Genomic DNA, 12,094 nt, shown 5'->3' on the forward strand with positions numbered 1-12,094 from the left:
ACATACGTCGTAATAATGACACTGACAACTATTTCCACGTCATCTTTTATCGAAAAATCGAAGTGGAAAATTAATTGTACGACGGTTGTGTTTATATGTGCGACGTAGTAGGTATCAATAACGTCGTCTTCTAATGTATTTAAAGACGTCATATTTTTTATTGTCGTGAAAATTATATTTAACGTCGGCGTATTTTTATTGTCGTCGTTGTATGTCTATCTTGCGGCCTTGTTCTCTTAATATGTGTCATATTTTCCCTTTTTAACGACGGTCTTTTTAGAGAATTGGTCGTCTATTATCATCCTCGATTGCTTTTTTTAGATCTTTTTGCAGTACAAAGACGTCGTTTTGTATTTTTTGATGACGTTGTATTGTTTAACAACGACGGTTATTTAGCGTCGTGGTTTATGAGGGAAAAGATGACGGTGGATTCCACGACCATTGAAAAACCAAATACACGACGGTGATTTACCGTCGTCTTTTTGCTTTTTTGTAGTAGTGGACGCTGCTTTTGTACCTTTGTATACGACAATATTGAATTCTACTTTGTTTTTATTTCTTTTAAGAATGAATTCCCATCCTTTTCTTTATTTAAATAATTACTTCCAACCAGCCCTCACACCACCAAATCGACCCAACTACCCACAATCTTATCGTTTGAAGCAAAAAAATTAAGGGATAGTACTTTTTTGCTATCTTCGATCAATAACACAATGACATGTGAAAAAATTATCCTACCTGTCATTACGTTATTGGTCCGAGATAGCATGACGTGCTATCCCCGTTACATGAAAGTTTCGCTCTATTCGAAGGGCTCGACGACAACTTACAAGCAGGGACGATCCCTAAAAGGGACTAACTTGGGCTATAGCCCAGGTGATTACTTAGACTGAGTTATTCTTGATTTGCATGGATGAAAGAGTTTTATATATATGATGTATTTTATTTTGGTTTTCTAACTTTCCCGTATAGAGCAGATTTCACACACATACCCCCACAATGCAAAACATATATGCTTATGTTATAAAATAACCTGGGATATGTGCGATAATTCAGAGCTGCACGTAAAGTAGATGAGACACAGCATTTAACGAGGTTCGGCTATGCCTACGTCCTCGGAGAGCAACAGCAGTAACTTTTCCACTATGTAAAATAATAGGGCTACAAGTTTAGTGTTTACAATATATGTGGCTCACTGAATTTTCTATCTAGGAGAATTTCTCTCTGCTCTCTCTTTCCTCTTTCTTTCTCTTTTTCTTCTCTTCTTCTTTCCGTTTCTCTTCTTATTTATAGGCTGAAATAATCACTATTCATCACTGTTCACCCGTGACAGACAAACTCTATCAAAGCCGCCAAATGAACAGTAATGAACAGTAACTCTATCAAAGCCGCCAAATGAACAGTAATGAATAGTAGTGGGCTCCACATGTTTATTTTTATTCTTTTTACAACAACTTACAAATAAATGTTTGAACTGGTATTTCAAGTACAACACTTTTTGAACACACAACAGACAAAAAAACCTGCTATGAATTGATAAAATTGATATTGGACACACCTTCAGTGTATGGTAGGAAGGACCATATATTATAAGGTTTTTACAAGTAAGAGAGGAGGATTCAAACATGAGACCACTAGTTAGCAAGTTAAGGTCTTTTTCTACTAGGCCAGACCCTATTGGCATATAAGTTTATAAACTTATAAATGAAAAGTTCAATAAGAGGGAAATTAGGTACCTGAGCCATGTAAGATCCAACTTTCAATGCCTGATGAGGCAAAGTTTAGAGAGAAGAGAGAGCATCAACCATTATGGTATGACAATTATCCTCCCAAAGTCAAGATTCGCATCTTCCAAGTCTTCAATGTTTGTCGACATTTGTGGAAGACATAAACAGGCCTCTATCAACCACCAGGGTTCTTAGCTTTATGTCCTTTTCCACAAAAAGACAGTCTTAAGTACTATTTCTTCAAACTCAGACTTTAGCATTATTATTTTGGTACCACCGGTTCTTAGCTTTATGCCCTTTTCCACATAATGTCCCTCGATAGAAAAGGACTATTAGCAATTTAGCATTGTTATTTTGGTGCGTATACTGTTTGGCCTGACAATTGATTACTTTACAATTTACATGGGTGATTGGAGATTGTTCGTACTGCTGAAAACAATAGATACTGTTTGTCTCTCCGATTCCGGTTGCTTAGGCAACAAGGTTATAAGGTTTCATGCGGTTAGTCTGCGGTCACGCGTTTGTTTTATAACTCTAGCTAGATTAATTAATTTTAATTTCTTCCTCTAATCTTGTAATAATATTAATGCATGTGCTGATGGGGTAGCAGACATGTTCAACAAATTCAAAGACGAGGACGGGAGGTTTGAGGAGACACTTGTGAGTGATGTAGTAGGGCTGCTAAGCTTGTACGAAGCCACACATCTAACTACGGTGGTTGAAACGCAGCGTTTAAGCCCCTCACTTGCGAAACAAGTAACTCATGCCTTGTACCAACCATTCTGGAAGGGCTTCACAAGGCTAGAAGCAAGGATTTACTTGTCCATCTATGAGGAGGAAGGCCACTCACAAAATGGAACTCTCCCAACTTTGGCAAAGCTGGATTTTAACCTTTTGCAGCAAGTCCATCAGAAAGAACTAAGTGAAATTACAAGGTTAATTAACTACATTAAGTGAAATGCTAATTAATTCAAAATTAATGATTATTAATTGTAATTAATTGATATTTATTCAGGTTGTGGAAGGACTTGGACTTTGTAAACAAGCTGCCCTTTGCAAGAGAGAATAGTTGAGAGCTACTTTTGGGCTTTGGGAGTTTACTTTGAGCCTGAATATTACTTTGCTAGGATGATATTGGCCAAAGTTATTGCTTTGATAACCATCATTGATGACATCTATGATGTGTATGGCACAGCTGATGAACTAGAGCTCTTTGCTGAAGCTGTGGAAATGTTTATTCAAATCCATATAAACCGAATTATTTTTTTTTAAATTTAATTATTACAAGAAGTTTTAGCTAAATACTGAATAATGATCATCAGTTTGACACAAGTCTTACAATACAAAAACTGAACAGAAATGAATAATCTGAACAAGCTAATAATAATACAATACAATATTTTATCAAATTCTCCTTTATTATATTTTCTTAAGCTCTGTTAACACATCTTAGCCATGGACAACCTGCCAGAGTATATATGATAAATTCTGAGGTAAATATATGCAAATAATTCCTTGCTACAGTCTTCCAAACTTGAGCCTAAATAACAGTTTTTTTAAAATTAAAAAATGTATCGTTTAGGCTTATAAACTGGCTCGATCCAAACTGCCATATTGTTTCTAGATTAGTTTCTCTAACTTGTATTTATATATAGAGAGCTTACATTGAGAGATCCCTCAATTATCCAAACTAATTAATTTTTAGATATTCCCCTGAAATAATCTTTGCAATTATTTGAATATTCCCACCTGATAATTAAAAACTAAGTTACATATAAAGATTGTGTCTTGATTTCACAGATGAAATTTCAAGTTCGAAGTTACTTGAATGAAGTCAAATGGCTCTACCAGAAGTACACACCAACAATGGACGAATATTTGTCAATAGCGCTTGGTACATCCTAGCTACTTCATGATAGCAACCACTTCCCTTGTTGGAATGGGAGACATTGTCACAAAAGACTCCTTCCAATGTATTTTTAATGAACCTAAGATTATAAACGCTTTATTAGTACTTGGCAGATTCATGCGTGACATGAGGTCCCACAAGGTACGTCTATTCATATATTCCAATTTTAAACCTTACCAGATATCATATGTATATGTAGTTTGAGCAAAAGAGAGGACATATTCCCTTAGTTGTGGAATGCTACATGAAAGAAAATGGTGCCACATAAGAAGAAACAATGATCGAACTCAACAAACTAGTGAGTAATGCATGGACGGACATAAATGAAGAGTGGCTCAACCCCACCACTATCCCTAGGCAGCTGCTATTGCTAATACTCAATTTTGCACGTGCCAATGAAGTCATATACAAGTATGAAGATGGCTTTACTCATGCTGAGATTGTGCTCAAGGATTCTATAGTTTCTCTGTTTGTTGAACCCGTGGCCGTATAACACTAAAAATTGAGAAAAAAAATCCACACCAAATACATATCTTGATAAGAGGAAGGGTTCCCAAAATCTAGAAGTCGTTGATGAAGTTAGAATCGTCTCTTTGAATTGCCTAAAAACCTATAAATTCTGTAGCAATACATGAAATTCAAAACACAAACAAATTAGAGAAGCCCAATAGAGAAACTGATAGAGGGAGGGAGAGAAATAGAATGACGAAGAAAGAGAAACCAACCGATTGTTGTAGTGATCTCTGCCTTTTTGGGTATCGATTTGGGGCTAAGAGTAATTAGATGCATAAGGGTATTGATTTAGGGCTATGATGACAAATCATAAGATATCGGGTTTTGATTTCGTGCAGGAAACTGAAGTGCCTCCTCAAAATTTTGAGTTTCAACGCTTTGTCTCCCATCCTAAGAGCAGATATACGACAGCAATCAAGGAACGTCGCAAATTTAACACTTCCAAACCTATTTGCGATGTGAGATGTGACGTTACTAATTAAGGTGTCGCAATTATGTTGGTGGGAATCACCCGCATGTAAAATTACATATATTTGCGAGTAGGGATGGCAAAAATACCCGTAGGGGAGGGTCCCCGACCCTAATGGGGGGAGATTTCGGGGCCAAATGGGTATCGGGTATGGGGATCTCCGAACTTGAAAAATCCCCGACGGGTATGGGGAGGGGATGGTATTGGCGTCCCCATCCCCGAATCCGACCCGAAAATATATATGTTTATATTTAAATAAATATTTATAATATTTATGTTTAACCCTAAGTTAACTTCCCTCTCCTAATTCTTCCTAATTTTCGATGGAATCTCATATTGATGTGATTTTGAATAGTTGAGTTGAACTTTATAGTTAATTTGGATGTGTTGAATGATAATTTAATATGAAACTTAATGTTAAAATATATGATAAATATTTTTTATGCAAAAAAATTGGGGATTCGGGGCTGGTACGGGGGATAGTCCCCCGACGGGGGCGGGGACGGGGATTCCCCGAAACCTAATAAACGGGGATGGGTTCGAGGACGGGGGCGGGGATGGAGAGCGGGCATAGGGATGGTATTATCATACCCGGCCCCTACCCAACCCGTTGTCATCCCTATTTGCGAGAGTCACGTCGACCGTCGTAAATGGGCATTTTTCTTGTAGTGCTCTAATACCCCCGATGAGAAAAATTGTCTCTTTGTATTAGAATGAACCAGTGATTACAAAATGAAGAATTCTGGTATTTATACCCATGTTAATACAAAGACTGTGTGAGTAACTAAGCTGGAATGCGGCTAAGTAAATGTACAGAATTAGTTACTAATCCTGAAGAGCTATAATCCGCTGCCGTCCCTAGCATTATTGTTAATAGAATGATAATGCTACAACATGATTAAAGGTAGTGGACAAAAATACTCTCTTTCCTCTCTTACTTAAAGTAATGGGAATATGATAAACAAGGATTGAGTATATGAAAATTTCACCCAATGAAAACCACAGGTGCATGCATGGTAATCAAACTCTTTTCAAATCAATCAAAATGATGTTTTCAAATCAATCATAAAAGTTTGGTAAAAAAAATTAGAGTTCAAGAGAAAGAAGGCGGCATGAATTTTTGTTTTTGGTTTTGTTTTGAGTGTAAGATCCCACATCAACCAACGAAGAGAGAGTGATGTGCCTTATATGTGCACGCCCGCATCCATCTAGCACGAGGCCTTTTCGGAGCTCACTGGCTTCGGAGTTGTAAGAACTCCGAAGTTAAGCGAGTAGGAGGCTGGAGCAATCCCAGGATGGGTGACCACCCTGGGAAGTTGCTTCGTGAGCTCCCAGAAACAAAACCGTGCGGGCAGTGAGAGGAGGGCCCAAAGCGGACAATATCGTGCTACGGCGGAGTCGGTCCGGGGTGTGACAATTTGGTATCAGAGCCATTCTGCAGTGTGGTGCGAGTGTGCCGACGAGGACGTCGGGCCCTTAAGGGGGGTGGATTGTAAGATCCCACATCAACCAGCGTGCACATATAAGGCACATCACCCTCTCTTCGTTGGTTGATGTGGGATCTTACATTGAGTGGAAGAAAGTACTTTTTTTAGGAAAAATTATATGGATGTAATATATACTGTTGTTATTTAGTTAAATCTTTATTTTTATTTTGGGAGCCGATTTCCCCACTCCTATTTTCTGTACTTACACTTCCTTTTGCTTTTAAATACTTTTTAATCAATTTTGTTCATTCTCTTTCATATTCTACCATTATCCTACATTAATTTCCTTTTTATTTCACTTTTATATTATTTCTTTTTCTTTATATTTAATTTTTTAACTTACACTCCATTTTCAGTATTAAAAGGGAGGAAAAAAAATTAATTTTTAACTCAATTAAAAAGAAAAAAAAAACCAAAAATGGAGTGCAATGGTGCCACTTGCACCATGTTAAGGCCGCCCCTTTTAATCTCCTTTTCATGCATGTTTTCAGCGTGGGAGGCAAAGGCGTGTCATGACAGCATGTTTACTTTACAATATATCGATCGAATTATTGATGGGTTAATTCTCAGTTAACGTTGGATAATATTATTTTAGTAAAAAACCACTATAGTTTTTAGTTTTTGTGGATTTGGATTTTGGCCTACCACAGCAACAGCCTGCAATACCGGAGAAGCTATATAGCTAGAGTCTTTTGGTTATTTACTTACTTTGCTGTGAGAGGAGAAAGAATTTTGTGGGTTGCGAAAGGGATCGGTGGGTATGAGGATCGCAGATTGGGAGATTGGAAGCGAGAGAGGAGACGGTGGTAAGTTGGGATAGTGAGAGAACCGTGTTTATGTTGCCAAATTAAAATTATGGCTAGTCCCCTTGTCACAAAAAAAGAAAAAGAAAAAGATCTAAAACCCTTTTCTCTTCTCTCCTATCTTTCTCCCAGCTATCTTTCTCTCCTCTCCTACCTCTTCTCTCCTATCTTTCTCCCAGCTCAATTTCAAATAAGTTCATAGGTTTTCAACAAAAAAGAGAAAAAAGATCATTTATGTTTATTTAATGGCAAGTTTGACGGAATGAAGCCGTAACGTTTATATTAAAAAAAGGTCAAGGGGATTCTAGCAAAGAAAATCGCAGCAAATTAAGATCCAAATCCCTTTGTAAATCCCTCTTTATGGAGATTAATATATACATGCATAAATTCTCAAATAATTTGGTATCAAAGGGTGCCAACTTAATTGGTCTGATAGATTATATGTGGTTGAGTTGGGGACAATATTCATAATATTGGTAGTAGTAGACCGATGATATACACCGTCTCGACGTTCATATATGAGTTGAACCTAAGACATATCCTCCAATCAAATATGGCACCTTTCCTTCATATATATTGTGGTTATTTTGTACAAAATTGATGAGTACGTTAGTTTAAGAGTGTTACTATTTCCACCCACTTGTCCTATTTCTCCACCCACTTTATCTTCAAAATTTTAAAAACAAATTTATCCCTTTGTAAAATGACTTCTAAGGACTTAGGGAAAAAATCTCAACATACCTGTAGCCTCCGCAGCCTCCGCAGCCTTCAACGTCTTATCAATGTTCTCATGTGCTTTCAGGATAAAATTTGTATGTACTATATTCAAACAAACCCAATAAGAAAATATGAACAAAGGATTAAAATTGTGAAAGAAATTCAAAATCCCAACACTTCCTGAGGGATCCTTTAATTTCTGTTGGGATTCATGTTTAACACATGTTGGATATCTTCCAGCTGTGCCCATCTATAGTTATATAGCTAGGTTAGAGAGGGTGAGGGAGAGACAAAGACAGACGCTTTCACTATAAATAGGTAAGAACCATAGCTCTTCAACTCACACCAATCCTTGAGCAATTAAGATTATTATTCTCTACCTTCGATCTCTTCCAGATTCTAAACTAGCAATACAATGTCTGTTCAAGTTTCACTTGCATCGGCTCAACCTCAAACCCCTAAGGCCACTCCTGATGATGTTAATCGACGTTGTGCTAATTTTTCTCCGAGCATGTGGGGCTATCATTTTCTGTCATATGCTTCTGTGGTAGGCTAATACTATATATACTTCGTATCTGCAACAATTATTTTGAATATGTATATATATATATATATTTTTTTATGAACAAGAGGGGAATAAATATGTATATTTTCATTACTAGAGATTCATGGTTTAAATTTGCATGCACCATGCTGAAGTTCCTATCTTTTTAATGGCCTTTCAATCTGTTTTTGTAGGAAACAAACATCAAAGCTAAGCAACGTGCCCAAGAACTGAAGGAAAAAGTGAAGATGATCATAATGGCTCCTGTTAAAAAGCCTTCACAAAAATTGGACTTGATTCATGACATCCAGCGCTTAGGTGTCTCTCACCATTTTGAAAATGAGATTGACGAACTTCTGCAGCAGATTCACACCAGCTCCCATTGCAATCCTGAGTCTGGGGACCAAGAAACTGATAATGAGCTTTACACTGCAGCGCTCCGATTTCGATTACTCAGACAACAAGGTTATAATATTTCATGCGGTACGTAGCCCTCATGGTTTGTTTTATAATTATGGATAATTTTCTTCCTCTGATCATGGTTTGTTTTAAAAATGCCTCATCATGCAGATATATTCAATAATTTCAAGGACAGTGATGGGAAATTTAAGGAATCTCTGGTGAATGATGTAGTAGGACTTTTAAGCTTGTACGAAGCCACACATCTTAGGATCCACGGAGAGGATATACTTGATGAGGCCTTAACCTTCACCACCACTCATCTTGAATCCGCAACGCACCGTTTAAGCCCCGTACTATTGAAACAAGTCACTCATGCCCTGTACCAGCCATTCTGGAAGGGCTTGCCAAGGCTAGAAACAAGGCATTACCTGTCTCTCTATCAAGAACGCGATTCACATAACGAGACTCTCCTGAATTTCGCAAAGCTGGATTTCAATCTGCTGCAACAAGTTCATCAAAGAGAACTAAGTGAAATTTCAAGGTTAATGTATTATATATTGTCAATCAGTTTTAATCTCCTATTTACATTAGCATAATGTAATTAATTCATGCAGGTGGTGGAAGGACTTAGACTTTGTAAACAAGCTACCTTTTGCAAGAGACAGAGTAGTTGAGAGCTACTTTTGGGCTTCGGGAGTACACTTTGAGCCTCAATATTACTTTGCTAGGATAACACTATGCAAAGTTATTGCTTTGATAACCATCCTTAATGACATCTATGATGTGTACGGCACACATGAGGAACTAGAGCTCTTTACTGAAGCTGTTGAAAGGTTCAAAATAATAGCCTTTATTTTGTTAGTATTAGTATTTTGAAAAGAAAAAAAAACCCTCTGTGATTGAGGAAATTTTACAGATGACACTTCAAAAGGGTCATCATGCACTCATCCAAAATAATTATGAAAAGACAACTTTTTTGAAGTATCTGAATAAGCCGTAACAAGACATGCATAGTCTCGTATCATCTTATATTATCTTTATTTGTATGATAAGGTGGGACATCTCTGCTATGGATCATCTGCCAGAGTACATGAAAGTTTGCTATCAAGCACTATTGGATGTTTACGTTGAAATTGAAGAAAATCTTGCAAATGAGGGAAACTTATATAGCATCCACTACGCAAGAGAAGCAGTGAGCCTCATGAATTAATAATTTCGTGCCCATAATATTATGCCATTACCAATTAAAGTTTTTTTTAATAAATAAATATAAATATTTTATAAAAAAAAAATATTAGTAAGTCAATCTAAATGTACAGTCCTGATCTCTTGGACTACAGGGGTCCAAGAGATTTGTGGTCACTCACCGTTGGATGTACATTCAACGGTTCACTCACTCTTGCACTCCTTTTATCATTTTCTATCTTTCTCTTTTTATAAATAGATTATATATATTGGGTAAACAACTTTTTTTTTTGGTCATTGGTTTTGCATGAAATTTCAATTTGGTCACTAGGCTTAAATTTTTTTAATTTTTAATTTTTTTATAATGATGAAATTGATTTTTTGTGTAAAACTCAGTGAATAAAAATGTTTTTTTCCCCTACGTTTTTTGTGTGTGTGATGAAATTATAGAGAGATTAGAGATTAACCGTCCCGATCTCTTGGACCACAGGAGTCCAAGAGATTGTGGTCACCCACCGTTGGATATTAATCCAATGGTTGAAAAAAGTTTTTAAAAATGAGTGCAAGAGTGAGTGAACCGTTGAATTTACATCCAACGGTGAGTGACCACAAATTTCTTGAACTCCTGTGGTCCAAGAGATCAGGACTGTAGAGATTAATTACATGGTTTGGTCTTTCAGATGAAAGTCCTAGTTAGAGCTTACTTCCGAAAAGCCAAATGGTTCCATCAGAAATACACACCAACAATGGATGACTACATGTCGGCAGCGCTTAATGCATCCAACTTCACGTTGGCAACCACATCCTTTGTTGGAATGGGAGATATTGCTACCAAATACTCCATGGATTGGGTGTTCGACGACCCTAAGATGGTAAAGGCTGCATCATTAATTGGTAGAATCATGAATGACATCAAATCCCGCCAGGTACTTTTATATATCAAAAGTATTAAGTAAAATAACGGTAGTTTTATTTGAATTATAAAGAACTGGAGATAGATCTCAAAACCAAACTTTTTAACTTCAGGTAGATCCAAAAATTCAACCAAAAGTTGGGTTTAGTTCACACATTTGTTGTTGTTGATCTAAGTCTTTTGCCTCGTACATGTATAAGATAAGATTACTTTTTTAAAAAAATTCTAATCTATACATTTTGTTTTTTTCGTTTCTTAATTATTTGAATTGTCCCCATAACCTACCCCTTTCAAGCCTTAACCTTCATGTCTATATTCATGCAGTTTGAGCAAAAGAGAGGACATGTTGCCTCAGCTGTGGAATGCTACATGAAAGAATATGGTGCCACAGAAGAAGAAGCAAATATCGAACTAAGCAAGCAAGTGAATAATGCATGGAAGGACATAAACGAAACGTGCATCCAGAACACCACCATCCCCATGCCCCTGTTACTGCGAATTTTGAATCTTGCACGTGTGGTTGAAGTTTTATACAAGCATGGTGATGGCTTTACTCATGCTGGAATTTTTCTCAAGGATTCTGAAGTTTCTCTGTTTGTAGAACCTGTGCCCCTGTAGGCCTAGAATTTGAACTTGTCCTCTGTTGGAGCATAAAATTTCTGGTCCTCCAACAAGTAATCTTATGTCCATGTTGAGAAGCCGATCACCGTACTTCGCTTGCCACAAATGAGAGAGAAGGGAGTACCTGCAAGAGAACACGCAGATGCCCAAATCAGTGTTTGTTTATAAATATCATAGTAGTATCAGAATATCCCTTACCCAAGTCCTGTAGTAAAATAAGGAGCCAGTCTTCCATGATTGGAACCATTGTTTGAATTAATTATTAGTTTGGTGTTTCTGTTTGCTCTTGATGCTATGAATGAAATAAAATTTGTTTAACCTTTTAGCATATACTTGTAATGGGAGTTGTAGGGAGGGACTTGTAGTGGAAGTTCCATTGTAAGCCAAATTAATTACCAAATTAGTTAGTAGAGTGAGAATCTGGTTGTATTTATTATATCATTAAGAGGTAAATAGCTTAGTTGATACACAGTTCTTTACATGGGCCCGGATCCACTGCAATTCTTCTCTTTGATAAACTTGGTCACGTATCTCTTGCATGAGTTTCCCAATTGACTCATGTTCCATACCTATACAATTTATGAAGGTATGGTAAAAATACCCATTTTCTCTTTCGTGGTCATAGACTCATAGGCTTTATCTAAGCATCAAGCGTCACCAACCATTGACAAAACCACATACAAAATAAAGTAAATTTAGATTTTAGTCACAAAAAAAAACTTTTATTTTTGGAAAAAGTCAAAACTTTTTCAAAAAAGACAGAAAAACCTCTCAACTTTTAAATCAAAAACATGCAAATGTAAA

General features: G+C 36.7%; 1 protein-coding gene and 1 pseudogene across 1 annotated transcript; both read left to right on the forward strand.

The window, feature by feature from the left end:
• Nucleotides 1-4,129, forward strand: part of LOC109948614 — a 19,129-nt pseudogene extending 15,000 nt beyond the window's left edge.
• On the forward strand, nucleotides 7,999-11,790 carry LOC109948872 ((-)-germacrene D synthase-like). The gene is made up of 7 exons (XM_020562649.1): nucleotides 7,999-8,172; nucleotides 8,364-8,652; nucleotides 8,740-9,112; nucleotides 9,186-9,404; nucleotides 9,625-9,763; nucleotides 10,437-10,682; nucleotides 10,994-11,790. The coding sequence occupies exons 1-7, from the start codon at nucleotides 8,041-8,043 to the stop codon at nucleotides 11,285-11,287; spliced, it is 1,692 nt and encodes a 563-aa protein (XP_020418238.1). The 5' UTR covers nucleotides 7,999-8,040; the 3' UTR covers nucleotides 11,288-11,790.

Source organism: Prunus persica, chromosome G4 (assembly GCF_000346465.2).
Source record: "Prunus persica cultivar Lovell chromosome G4, Prunus_persica_NCBIv2, whole genome shotgun sequence".
Lineage (NCBI taxonomy): Eukaryota > Viridiplantae > Streptophyta > Magnoliopsida > Rosales > Rosaceae > Prunus > Prunus persica.

Coding starts and splice junctions, on each gene's coding strand:
- LOC109948872 (XM_020562649.1), top strand. CDS start 8,041: ATGTCTGTTCAAGTTTCACTTGCATCGGCTCAACCTCAAACCCCTAAG. Junction 9,405..9,624: donor TTTACTGAAGCTGTTGAAAG/GTTCAAAATAAT, acceptor TTGTATGATAAG/GTGGGACATCTCTGCTATGG. Junction 9,764..10,436: donor TCCACTACGCAAGAGAAGCA/GTGAGCCTCATG, acceptor TTGGTCTTTCAG/ATGAAAGTCCTAGTTAGAGC.